General features: G+C 41.9%; 1 protein-coding gene across 3 annotated transcripts in view; it reads left to right on the top strand.

Moving 5' to 3' along the window:
- The window catches only part of sugct (succinyl-CoA:glutarate-CoA transferase), a 64,651-nt gene extending 50,361 nt beyond the window's left edge, over positions 1–14,290 (top strand). Inside the window, exons 13-15 of one of the 3 annotated variants that reach the window (XM_085285746.1) lie at positions 4,099–4,155; positions 6,626–6,689; positions 12,065–14,290. In XM_085285746.1, the coding sequence (XP_085141872.1) occupies positions 4,099–4,155; positions 6,626–6,689; positions 12,065–12,228 (285 nt within the window). In that variant the 3' untranslated portion in view covers positions 12,229–14,290. The remainder of the gene's footprint in view (positions 1–4,098; positions 4,156–6,625; positions 6,690–12,064) is intronic. The other 2 variants (XM_085285747.1, XM_085285749.1) reach the window with 2 other exon arrangements.
- Positions 14,291–14,547: the final 257 nt, after the last annotated feature.

Genomic DNA, 14,547 nt, shown 5'->3' with positions numbered 1-14,547 from the left:
CAGACGTGAGGAGCTTCATATTTCATGCACAGTGTTATCATGTAAGCAGCCGTGTGTGCATCGCTCTGCAATATTCTGCTTCTCTGCTCTGATCTAATTTAACGTATGGATCTGTTTTTTTGTAATAAACACCAATAAGCTGACACGTTAGTGCCTGCAGGCCATCGTGATCCATCACGCAGGAACATCTGATGTTGCGGGGACATAGTAAAGTGTTTATGTGTAACACATACATACGTGTATGGAGATGAGTAACCATGTATGCAGCAGTATAGCCTCAAGTCCAGGCTGAGATGTCATCCATCTTTGGTTTGGGGAGGAGGAGGAGACGTCAAACAGCAAAGGAGGCGTCAGAGACTTCACGGGAGTCGGAGGTGTTGTGTTAGAAATGAAAAGCAGGATCATTCTCACCTCCATGAGAAGAATACAAACACGTTTTTAAAAAGAAGACGTGAGCAGCGTCCTGGAAGCAGCAGAAGTCTTTTCTCATCAGACTCCTCTGCTCAGGTTTCACCACATCACTAACTGATGCCTGAATCACACCTCCGCATTCAGTCCGAGTGTGGAGTGTTTCCAGTGGTGGCGTTACACATGAGTCGCTGGTTCGATTCCAGCCAGAGACACAAAACCATAAAAGTCTGCATCAGACATGCAGAGCGAGGGAAGCGGCTGTACAACCACAGTGCCGCCAACGCCGCTGCACACATTTATACAGGTGTCACCGCTGAGGTCGTTCTGTTCGTTCTTTTCCTCGTGATTCAAAAAACAGCAGCAGAAGAAGAGAGACGGACATGGAGCAAAGAGCAGGGCTGAACAGTGTTTGTGGGCCGTGTGATGTGACCTGTAGTTATAGCAGTAACCTACACTGCTATAGATGTGACCTGTAGTTATAGCAGTAACCTACACTGCTATAGATGTGACCTGTAGTTATAGCAGTAACCTACACCGCTATAGATGTGACCTGTAGTTATAGCAGTAACCTACACTGCTATAGATGTGACCTGTAGTTATAGCAGTAACCTACACTGCTATAGATGTGACCTGTAGTTATAGCAGTAACCTACACTGCTATAGATGTGACCTGTAGTTATAGCAGTAACCTACACTGCTATAGATGTGACTTGTAGTTATAGCAGTAACCTACACCGCTATAGATGTGACTTGTAGTTATAGCAGTAACCTACACCGCTATAGATGTGACCTGTAGTTATAGCAGTAACCTACACCGCTATAGATGTGACCTGTAGTTATAGCAGTAACCTACACTGCTATAGATGTGACTTGTAGTTATAGCAGTAACCTACACCGCTATAGATGTGACTTGTAGTTATAGCAGTAACCTACACCGCTATAGATGTGACCTGTAGTTATAGCAGTAACCTACACTGCTATAGATGTGACTTGTAGTTATAGCAGTAACCTACACCGCTATAGATGTGACCTGTAGTTATAGCGGTAACCTACACTGCTATAGATGTGACTTGTAGTTATAACAGTAACCTACACCGCTATAGATGTGACCTGTAGTTATAGCGGTAACCTACACCGCTATAGATGTGACTTGTAGTTATAACAGTAACCTACACCGCTATAGATGTGACCTGTAGTTATAGCAGTAACCTACACTGCTATAGATGTGACTTGTAGTTATAGCAGTAACCTACACCGCTATAGATGTGACTTGTAGTTATAGCAGTAACCTACACCGCTATAGATGTGACCTGTAGTTATAGCGGTAACCTACACCGCTATAGATGTGACTTGTAGTTATAACAGTAACCTACACCGCTATAGATGTGACCTGTAGTTATAGCAGTAACCTACACTGCTATAGATGTGACTTGTAGTTATAACAGTAACCTACACCGCTATAGATGTGACCTGTAGTTATAGCAGTAACCTACACTGCTATAGATGTGACTTGTAGTTATAACAGTAACCTACACCGCTATAGATGTGACCTGTAGTTATAGCAGTAACCTACACTGCTATAGATGTGACTTGTAGTTATAGCAGTAACCTACACTGCTATAGATGTGACTTGTAGTTATAGCAGTAACCTACACTGCTATAGATGTGACTTGTAGTTATAGCAGTAACCTACACTGCTATAGATGTGACCTATAGTTATAGCAGTAACCTACACTGCTATAGATGTGACCTGTAGTTATAGCAGTAACCTACACTGCTATAGATGTGACCTGTAGTTATAGCAGTAACCTACACTGCTATAGATGTGACCTGTAGTTGTAGCAGTAAACTACACTGCTATAGATGTGACCTGTAGTTATAGCAGTAACCTACACTGCATAGATGTGACTTGTAGTTATAGCAGTAAACTACACTGCTATAGATGTGACCTGTAGTTGTAGCAGTAAACTACACTGCTATAGATGTGACCTGTAGTTATAGCAGTAAACTACACTGCTATAGATGTGACTTGTAGTTATAGCAGTAAACTACACTGCTATAGATGTGACCTGTAGTTATAGCAGTAACCTACACCGCTATAGATGTGACCTGTAGTTATAGCAGTAACCTACACTGCATAGATGTGACTTGTAGTTGTAGCAGTAACCTACACTACATAGATGTGACCTGTAGTTATAGCAGTAACCTACACTGCATAGATGTGACCTGTAGTTATAGCAGTAACCTACACTGCATAGATGTGACCTGTAGTTGTAGCAGTAAACTACACTGCTATAGATGTGACCTGTAGTTATAGCAGTAACCTACACTGCATAGATGTGACCTGTAGTTATAGCAGTAAACTACACTGCATAGATGTGACCTGTAGTTGTAGCAGTAAACTACACTGCTATAGATGTGACCTGTAGTTGTAGCAGTAAACTACACTGCTATAGATGTGACCTGTAGTTGTAGCAGTGTAGGTTACGCTTTGCTCCCACTTACTGAAGTTTCTATTCATCTCCAATAAATCTGAGAGCCCAGGCTCCGATCAGATCTGACGTCACACACTAACACCACACAGACACACACAGACTCTCATTTCTCTTTTGGATGAAGTGAAATTTTAAATGAAGGATGAATGGTGCGATTTGCTGAGCCCAGTGAAATCAGGGTTGGTGTTCCGGATGTGACGGCTCAGGCCTGAGAGCACATTTACATTCTTCCTCGTCCTCTTCCACGGGAAATCATTTAGACTTTCTGCCACATTCACCGATGTTCGTCAGTCTGTCCTGTTCCTTTTTTTAGCTCCCTGATAAAAGATTCGTCTGCCTGCTCTGCCGGGACTTCCAGGTCAGTGAGCCCCGAATGCAGGTCGGGACAACACAGAGAGTCTGACAGCCGAGAGCTTCACTTTCACTTTCATTTGAGAAACTTTCCTTTCTTTCCGCTGCGCGCTGGATTTTCTCTGATCCATTTTCGTGCCTGTGTCAGTGTGACATCCTGCTGCGACAGGTCGAGGTAACACCTGATGGATGTGCTCTGCAGTGGGCTGAGGCGAGGCACAGTGCCTGTCAGGGTTATTAGACAAGTTGTAAATAGACGACATGAATCCATATTTATTCCCAGTACAACAAAAACACATTAAAGGTAGAAACTGTGAAATGTTTAACAGATATGAGCTGATTTTGAGTTTGACCCATGTGACCGAGCTGCTGACAGCTGATCAGCTACTTCCTGTCCCAACTTTATTCAAACTCAAAATGAGCTCATGTGTTTCCTAACATGGTACAGTTTCTCATTTTAAAGACTTTACATGTTTTCTATGTTCTGCTGTGAAACACAAAGACCCAATTTATTCAGCATTACAGATGAGTATAAAAAATAAAAGCCGATGGAAGAAATCAGGGTCTGCACCCTGATGGAAACATGGAAATTTAATGGAAAGGATGCAAGGCCCCTGAAACAGCCTCGGTTCATAGAGGTGATGAAGGTCGTTAAGGGTGCACTGGAAAGTACACATAATTGATCACAATGAAATATCAATGAGATGTGCTCTTTAAAAAGAAAGGCAGACGGTGTGTGGGCGCTAAAGGTTAACCTTTCACCCAGGTTCAGTCTTTTTTTTAATCTCTCCACGGCTGAACCCCTAATGCGTGTCCACATTTCTACACGTTGTACATGCAGGTGGAGGGACAGGAGGCCTCACCTCATCATCGCCCTGACTGCACCGTGTTTCTGCAGGTTTCCTTCCTCCACCAACACTCCTCACACAGAAACTCTGCAGATTCACACTCTGAGTTTTAATCTACAGGGTGGGCCATTTCTATGGATACACCGTAATAACATGGGAATGGTTGGTGATACTAAAGTCCTGTTTGTGGCACATTAGTATATGTGAGGGGGAAACTCCTCAAGATGGGTGGTGACCATGGTGGCCATTTAGAAGTTGGCTACCCTGTACAACAATGTCAAAAACAAAATGTACAGGATGTCTGAATGTTGATAAATGTGTGTGCAGTAGGGCAGCCATGTTGTTGGTCACATGATGTCATTAAACTAGGGCTGGGTTTTGATTATCGATTTATTGATTAAAATTGATTCTAGCTTGGATAACGTGATATCGATTGATTAAATCCTGCATCGATTTTTAAATATTAATTTATTTTGCCCCAAACGCCAGAATCTCAGATTAAACCTCACAAAATTTCAACAACCACCAAACAGCTAAAACAGTAAATGAGAGCAGGAACACGGCTTCTGCACGAAGACGTAAACACAAAGCAAGGAGCAGCCGACGGATCAGAATCAGTGACCTTTCAGCCCCGACGGGGTGTCTGTGTATGCGCCTTTAAGATTTAGTCAAGTTTAACATCCTGTGTGGGTCACATTTGACAAGTTTTAACTTTTGAGTAAACGTTATCCTTTTAGCCTGAACTTTGATGACAGTTTTTTGTACAGTGAAGCTGTTCAAATGGACTTCAGATCATGGAGAAGGTCTAGTCCCTGTCAGGCTTTTCAGGGAGTTTTTAGGACTTCCTGATAATAATGAATTACAGTCGTCCAGCCTGGAAGTAATAAATGCATGAACTAGTTTTTCAGCGTCACTCTGAGACAGGATATTTCTAACTTTAGAGATGTTGCACAAATGGAAGAAAGCAGTCTTACATATTTGTTTAATATGTGCGTTGAAGGACATGTCCTGGTCAAAAATGACTCCAAGGTTCCTCACAGTGTTACTGGAGGCCAAGGTAATGCCATCCAGAGTAAGAATCTGGTTAGACACCATATTTCTAGGCTTTTCAGGGCCGAGTACAATAACCTCAGTTTGATCTGAATGAAGAAGCAGAAAGTTAGCGGCCATCCAGGTCTTTATGTCTTTAAGACATTCCTGCAGTTTAACTCATTGGTGTGTGTTATCTGGCTTCATGGACAGATAGAGCTGGGTGTCATCTGTATGCTATGTCTTCTGATGTCTAATAATAATAAGTCCTCTGTTGGGGCTGTGAGAAAATAATCTAACAGTAAGGAGTTAGAATCCATTTATTCTGAGCTGGATGAGATTAGACTCACTGAGATTAAAGCAGAGTGAGAGGTCCGGACATAATAATGTGTGTGCAGTCTGTGCTTTGAATGCAGACTAATTGTAAGTGTTTGTTAAGATTGAATTACTGTTTATAATTGTCAGTGGTTGTCACGAAGACTTGTGTGTGATAAAGAAGTGATGATGGTGTTTAACAGCTGTGTAATAAATCCCAACAGTGCCAGGACATTACGCCTGTTATGTGTTCAGGTGAAACAGGATGTGGTGGTAATAAATGTTTCTCCACAAAAATGAGTTTTATAAGACTAAATTCTCTCCCTGCTGGCTCCAACTTTAATCAAGGATTAATGATCCATTATTGATGTCAGAAATGTTCTTTAAACATTCTGAGGAAAGCTGCAGTTCTGGGCTGTGTGGCAAGCAGAAGCTGGACCCAAAATGCAGGCTCTCAGCTTTATTGGCTGGCAAGGAAGATTCATACAAAACCAAACCACACTGGGAAATCTAAGTTCAAGAAACCACAGGGAGAGAGTAACACACAGCAGCTGGGAGAAATCAGACATAACCAGACCAAAGGGAAGCAAACTCAATATATTCATGTAGGACGCAGACCTTCAAAGTAAAACAGGAAATGTAACACTGATGCGGACTAACTAGGGGAAACACAGAGACCAACATAAAGGAGGCACAGAGGGCAGCTACTAAACACTTAGAAAACTAAACAGAATACAAGAGACTTAGATACAAGACTATAGAATAAACTGAGGCAACAAAGACAACTTAGAACATGCATCATAATACAAAAACCCTGAGACACAAGTGACTCCAGACACTGGGTCAGCAGATCCAGGATCCTGACAAGTTCAGACGTTTGTTGACGTTTGATTCTTACAGTGGGTCAGAATTTACCTGAACTTTACTGTGAAGGGGAAAATGACCTCTACAGACCAAAGCAGGCTGTGAACTTTTAACATGGGAGTCTATGGGACTGACTCACTGCTGCCTCTGCTGGACGTCAGGGGAACTGCAGCTTCATTTTTTAACCCCCGAGTTAATGTTTGCTCCACATTTATCTCATGAGACATATACAATAAAACACAATGACATGCAGCCCCTCCTGCACACAGCACGGGTCAGTGTCTGATGTTTGTAACTGTGTTGTTTTCACAGGTGAAACACAATCGCCTCGTACAGGAGATGAACCATCCAACAGCAGGACGCATCGCTGTCGTCGGTCAGCACGCACACGCACACACACACACACAGACACACACACACACACAGACACACACACAGACACACACACACACACACAGACACACACACACACACACGCACACACACACGCACACATACGCACGCACAAACACACGCACACATACGCACGCACACACACACACACACACACACGCACACACACACACACACACACGCACGCACACGCACACACACACACACACACACGCACGCACACACACAGACACACACACGCACGCACACACACACACACACACGCACACACACAGACACACACACACACACGCACAGACACACACACACACACACACGCACAGACACACACACACGCACACACACACACACACACACACAGACACACACACACACACGCACACACACACGCACACACACACACACACACGCACACACACACACACACACACACACGCACAGACACGCACAGACACACACACACACACACACACACGCACACACACAGACACACACACACACACACACACACACAGACACACACACACACACGCACACACACAGACACACACACACACACACACACAGACACACACACACACACACACACAGACACACACAGACACACACACACACACACAGACACACACGCACACACACACAGACACACACACACACACACGCACACACACAGACACACACACACACACACACACAGACACACACACACACACACACAGACACACACACACACACACACAGACACACACAGACACACACACACACACACGCACACACACAGACACACACACACACACACACACAGACACACACACACAGACACACACACAGACACACACACACACACAGACACACACACACACACACACACACAGACACACACACACAGACACACACAGACACACACACACACACACAGACACACACACACACACACACGCTGTCCTCACTGTAACCCTTCTCCTTCAGTTTTTGACACCAGTTTGGTAAATGACATTTTCCAAGAACACAAACAAATATTTCCCATTAAAACCACAGGATTGTGTTCATCTGACACACAGACACACACTCGTCCACAGGGACTCTCCTGCTTTGATGGATCTCAGCATGTTTCCACTAAGAGGAAGCTGTTTGTCCACCAAAATGTATTTACTGTCTAATCTGTCTTCTAACCTGTGTGTGTGTGTGTGTGCGTCTGGCCAGCCGAGCAGGAAGACATTCATAATGACCAGAGGCAGGTCACAGCGTGTGTGTTATAGTACTTGTATGGATCCTCATACGGTCCTATCCTGGACTCAGAGGGTTGGTGTCAGTCGCAGGTCCGTCGGCACACTTGGTTCAGATTTGTAGCTGGTGGTGACATCGGGGGAAAACGTCCCTTCAAAGCAAACGTCTCAAACACAGCGAGGCTGCTGCTCCATTTCATGCCGTTGGAGTTATTGTGGTGTGGCTGTGGTCTCCAGTGCTGTGTCCTCTGGTGTCATAACTGACATTCCACCAGCTGAGGAAACAGCCAGCACTGCCCGCTCAATAACATCAGGATGGCTCCAGAAACATACTGAAAGAACGAGTGATTATCTTCCCACGAACAGAGCCGTCCATCATGGGGTGCTGTTAATAACAGGGCAGGTATTTGAATCCGAGCAGCCAAAGACCAGATCCACACTGGGGGGGCTGTGGTTCAGTAAAATGAGCTAACGAGGAAAGATGGAAAAATGCGGAGAGTCTAAGACAGAAATCCAAAACAGTGCCTGATCAGGGTCTTCTCCCTGTGAAGCGCATCTATGGGCTCGAGCCGGCTGCTCTACAGCCATACAGCATGTGGTTGTGTTTTAATTCTTTGCATCTTGTTCTGTTTAATCTGAACAAGCCCCTAAAAATAGTGAGTGATGACTGTCGGCCTCTCTGGGCTTTTATTACCAGTATTCAATTCAATGCTCTGTTTTTAAAACGCTACGATGCAACGACAGCCCAGCGGTTTGACAGACACCAAATATTTGAACATGTTAGAAAAGAATGACTCTGAGGCTGACAAAGGTTAGCATGGGTGCATGAGGCTTCATAGCCAGGACTCCAAACGTGCAGCAGCATGTTAATGACTGTACTCGTGCTGGGGATGGATGCTGTCAGGTGTTCTCCTGACTGATGTTTGGTCCATTTTCAGCATCTTTTTCTGCCCTGACGTGTTTGTCGCTGCCCATCAGGGACCCTCAATGAAAGTTAACGTGAGGGGAAACAAGTTAGCGTTTATCTTCCAGCCTCACTGTGCTAATGTGCTGCTAATGTTAATCATTATTGAGTTTGGGAACTGAAGACAAGCTTGGCCAATGAAATCAGACTGAAGAGGCGGATACATGTGAGCTGGGACGATAATGTAATCAGTACTCATTAGATAAACATGTTTGTCACATGTATATCAGTGATGGATTCCCTCAGGTTCTTTTTAAACCTTTCAATTGAAACCAGAAATGTTCAGGAAGGTTCGGCTCACTGCAGATGCACTTAAACTGTGTTTCCTGCAAAGACGGAGACCTGATGGGCTCAGTGAACTCACAGAGCAGAGCTCTACTACATGCTTCACTCACCCAGTCACAGTTACACAGCTTTAATCTGTGCCTAAACACACAGATGGAAGCATTATGACCTGACGTTCATTGTCTTCCCACGGATACCTCAGCATGTGGACCAGATTCGTGAGGGATCTATCCACTGACCCTCCGATTAATAGGTGACCCGCTCTTCCACCTGAGCCACAGCCAGCCAATCACAATCACATGAATAATGCTCACAGAGATTTAGGTTTGTGTGTTTCCTGCAAACTGAACCTTAAACTGAAAATCACCGTCCTGACTTTGTGGCCGAGTCCTCGCAGTGTGACTGCAAACAGATTTATGTGCCCACAACATGACCAACACATGTGCACACACACATCCTGCTAACATGTAACATGATGTCTCACTGCCTCCGTGTGCTCTGTGATCCTGTTCCCTCATGTGATTTACACCAAACCATAATGTGAGAGGAATCTGTGTGTGTGTGCGTTTGTGTGTCAGCCCATTCACAGCCCTAACAATATCCTTTTCTTTGCTCTGCACTTTCCTCTTCTGTGCATCTCTGTTTAGTAAACAACACCAGACACAAGTGTGTGTGTGTGTGTGTGTGTGTGCACATTTGTGTGGTGTGTGTGTTGTCTGTACCTCGGAGGTTAATTGGGCGTGAAAACGTGCTGCTCAGAACATTCATTGGCCGACCTGTTGATGGCACTCCTCTGTTTGTGAGTGTGTATTCATGTGTGTGTGCGTGTGCTGTTTCAGAGCCAGGAAATAGCTCAGAACAAACAGTAACAGACTGAAACGTGATGGAGGCAGCGAATAAAAGCAGGACACAAACCAAGCTATTCAAGCTAGAGCCAATGCAACCTGCAGGCAGCACTAAACACAAACCTGAGGACGGCCCACCTGCCCTGACAGTCCCAGTAACCACCACAACCACCTGTAACTAAGCAACCAGCAACACCTGTAACTAAGCAACCACAACTACGTGTTACTAGGCAACCATGACAACCTGTAACTAATTAACTATGAACACCTCTAACTAATCAAAGACAACCACCTGTAACTAAGCAACCACAACTACGTGTTACTAGGCAACCATGACAACCTGTAACTAATTAAGCATGAACACCTCTAACTAATCAAAGACAACTATCTCTAACTAATTAGCCATGTCCGCCTGTAACTAAGCAACCAGGTACACCTGTAACTAAGCAAACACAACTACGTGTTACTAAGCAACCATGACCACCTGTAGTTAATTAACTAATTAAATATAACCACCTCTAGCTAATGAACTAGAACCACCTGTAAGTAATCAATCATGAGAACCTCTAACTAATCAAATACAATCATCTCTAGCAAGTCGTTATCCACAGCCATCTGTAACTAAGAAACCACGAACATCTGTAACTAAGCAACCACGACCATCTGTAACCAAGGATACCAAGATCATTTGTAACCAAGCAACCAAATTCTAAAAAACCTGTTTCTAAAAATGTAAAAAACAAAAAAAAAAACCCTTTTGTTTGTTTTTTAAAGTCCTATGTGATCAGGATCTGGTTTGTGTCCTTTTTCAGTTGTTATCTCTATTAACTATGATACAGAGTGATACCATGTATAATTCACAAGTTAACTTATTATATTATGTGATTATATAAACACAAATTATAACATCATTAGTTGATAAACATAAACTAAACAGTTAAAAGAGGTAATATTTACAGTTTATTAACACTGATCGTTATAATGTATATAAACACCATTAGAAGTAATACTTCTATATAATTTCTTACCACAAACCTCACTGACCACAGACACAAAGAAAACTGTCAATCTTTTTCCGCCTCAGTGGTTTGATTATTTCTCCTCTTCGGTTTTAGCACAGAAATGCAAAAGAATGCAATCAGTGAATAACAGGATTACATAATCTTATTCCATAATTATTTGCCCTGACACCCTGAACACACACACAGTCAAACATGACACTACGCGGGCAGATACACATACACTTATGTCATCTTGCACGAGTGGCCTCACACACACACACAATGTGAGAGTTTGGCTCATTAGTGCTGTTCTTTAAAAAAAACAGCTGATTGTTGTGAGTTTCCCAAAATGAAATGTTTCCTTTTCCTCCTCGCTCACTTCCTGCCTTCATTATTTCTTTAAAACTAATTTAACAGAAAGAAATGAAATGAAACAGGAAGCTGAATTCAAAAAATAATCTTATATGAAATCAGAATGACTCACAGATGGTTGCTGGTCCCTTCCCTATTATAAGAACATGGTTAATTTGATGTTCCAGGTGACACACACACACAGACACACACACACACACACACACACACACACACACACACACACACACACACAGACACACACACACACACACACACACACACACACACATTTCAGTAACTTCATATACTTTAGATTTAATATTAATTGGCTTAGTTGTTTTTGTAAACACATCAGCTGCAGGGATTTCACTATGTGGGCATTTTACTTTAGTTCTCCCACCATAATCAGCTTTACACTACATTAGTGTTTATGACCTGTTACCCACTGAAAACAGCTGGAACTTTATGCAACCACAAATGTGATGAAAATCAGGAAATTGTTCTCCAAAGTGTGAGTGAGACCAGGAACACGAACACAAACAGGTGAAACATGGAAAGCAGTGGACAAACAAGAGAAGGAATGCAAAGATGAGAAAAACTGAATGAGTGGGATTGAATCTGCATTTCCTTTCCGACAGCACGCGGCTCTGATTCGCTGTCTCTTTTTGTTTGTTTGTCTTCAGGTCCGGCGGTTCGTTTCAGCAGCTTCTCTCCAAGCGGCCCGACACCCCCTCCTCTGATTGGCCAGCACACCGTAGAGGTGCTGCGAGACGTCTTATCGTACAGCAATGAAGTTATAGAAACCCTGCTGGAGTCAAAAGCAGTGGTTCAGAATGAAGTCTTGTGATTGGCCGAAAGAAAAATAATTAACAAGAGAAAGGAAAAGACAAAAACTGATCATTTTTACCTGATCACTAGTTTTGATTTTAAAGGACTGATCATTAAACATTTAGATTTCAGCTGAAGATAAGTTCATATTTCCATTTTTAAATGTATTTTTTAATGATTTATGAACAATTTCTGTATACGGAGTGTTTTTACACAAATATGAAGCTGATTCTTCTAACATCTTTGTGTTTTATGACTCTACAGTAACTCTACAGAACTCTACAGTAACAATTCAGTAACTCTACAGAATTCTACAGTAACACTACAGTAACACTACAGTAACTCTACAGAACTCTATAGTAAGACTACAGTAACTCTACAGTAACTCTACAGAACTCTATAGTAAGACTACAGTAACTCTACAGTAACACTACAGTAACTCTACAGTAACTCTACATAATTCTATAGTAACTCTACAGTAACATTACAGAACTCTACAGTAACAATTCAGTAACTCTACAGAATTCTACAGAATTCTACAGTAACACTACAGTAACACTACAGTAACTCTACAGTAACTCTACAGAACTCTATAGTAAGACTACAGTAACTCTACAGTAACACTACAGTAACTCTACAGTAACTCTACATAATTCTATAGTAACTCTACAGTAACATTACAGAACTCTACAGTAACACTACAGTAACTCTACAGAATTCTACAGTAACACTACAGTAACTCTACAGTAACTCTACAGAACTCTATAGTAAGACTACAGTAACTCTACAGTAACTCTACAGAATTCTACAGTAACACTACAGTAACTCTACAGAACTCTACAGTAACAATTCAGTAACTCTACAGAATTCTACAGTAACACTACAGTAACTCTACAGAACTCTACAGTAACTCTACATAACTCTATAGTAAGACTACAGTAACTCTATAGTAACACTACAGTAACTCTACATAATTCTATAGTAACTCTACAGTAACATTACAGAACTCTACAGTAACAATTCAGTAACTCTACAGAATTCTACAGTAACACTACAGTAACTCTACAGAACTCTACAGTAACTCTACATAACTCTATAGTAAGACTACAGTAACTCTATAGTAACACTACAGTAACTCTACATAATTCTATAGTAACTCTACAGTAACATTACAGAACTCTACAGTAACAATTCAGTAACTCTACAGAATTCTACAGTAACACTACAGTAACTCTACAGAACTCTACAGTAACTCTACATAACTCTATAGTAAGACTACAGTAACTCTATAGTAACTCTACAGTAACATTACAGAACTCTACAGTAACAATTCAGTAACTCTACAGAATTCTACAGTAACACTACAGTAACACTACAGTAACTCTACAGAACTCTATAGTAAGACTACAGTAACTCTACAGTAACACTACAGTAACTCTACAGTAACTCTACATAATTCTATAGTAACTCTACAGTAACTCTACAGAACTCTACAGTAACACTACAGAACTCTACAGTAACTCTACATAACTCTATAGTAAGACTACAGTAACTCTATAGTAACACTACAGTAACTCTACATAATTCTATAGTAACTCTACAGTAACATTACAGAACTCTACAGTAACAATTCAGTAACTCTACAGAATTCTACAGTAACACTACAGTAACACTACAGTAACTCTACAGAACTCTATAGTAAGACTACAGTAACTCTACAGTAACACTACAGTAACTCTACAGTAACTCTACATAATTCTATAGTAACTCTACAGTAACTCTACAGAACTCTACAGTAACACTACAGTAACTCTACAGAACTCTACAGTAACTCTACAGAACTCTATAGTAACACTACAGTAACTCTACAGTAACTCTACAGTCATACTGTTCTAACTCTACAGGACACTGATGATTTTTGTCAGATGTTCAGGTCAGTGTTTGAAACAACACGCTACAAAATACCAAAGAAAGATCACACCATCATGACCTTATAAAATGTTTCTCAAAGCAAAATATGTTTATTGCACCTTAGAGCTGTTTATGAACTTGCTTTTAAATAAAACTTTTGAATCATTTTATGACCTGTGTATGTGCATGTGATGTGACACTGTGGGGTGTTGATGTCGTGATGATATGCTGGAATGTCAATTATAATAAATCGCCTGCAACAAATTTCAAGAAATCAAGTGAAACGACTGACCTGGAAGCAACCTTCTGGAAAATGTCACCTGTTCATTCACCTGACTGCTTGTCTCTTTGGTTTGCTGTCCCCACATGACCTCACCTGTGGGGACAGGTGTTTCTGATAGAGATTGGTGACTAGGTTAAAGTTAGA

The sequence above is a fragment of the Mchenga conophoros genome, linkage group LG9 (assembly GCF_057382185.1).
Source record: "Mchenga conophoros isolate Kocher_MC1m ecotype Shallow Benthic linkage group LG9, M_conophoros_male_GT1.1, whole genome shotgun sequence".
Taxonomy (NCBI): Eukaryota; Metazoa; Chordata; class Actinopteri; order Cichliformes; family Cichlidae; genus Mchenga; species Mchenga conophoros.
Note: the sequence above shows the minus strand (reverse complement) of the source record. Positions and strands in the feature narration are given on the sequence as shown.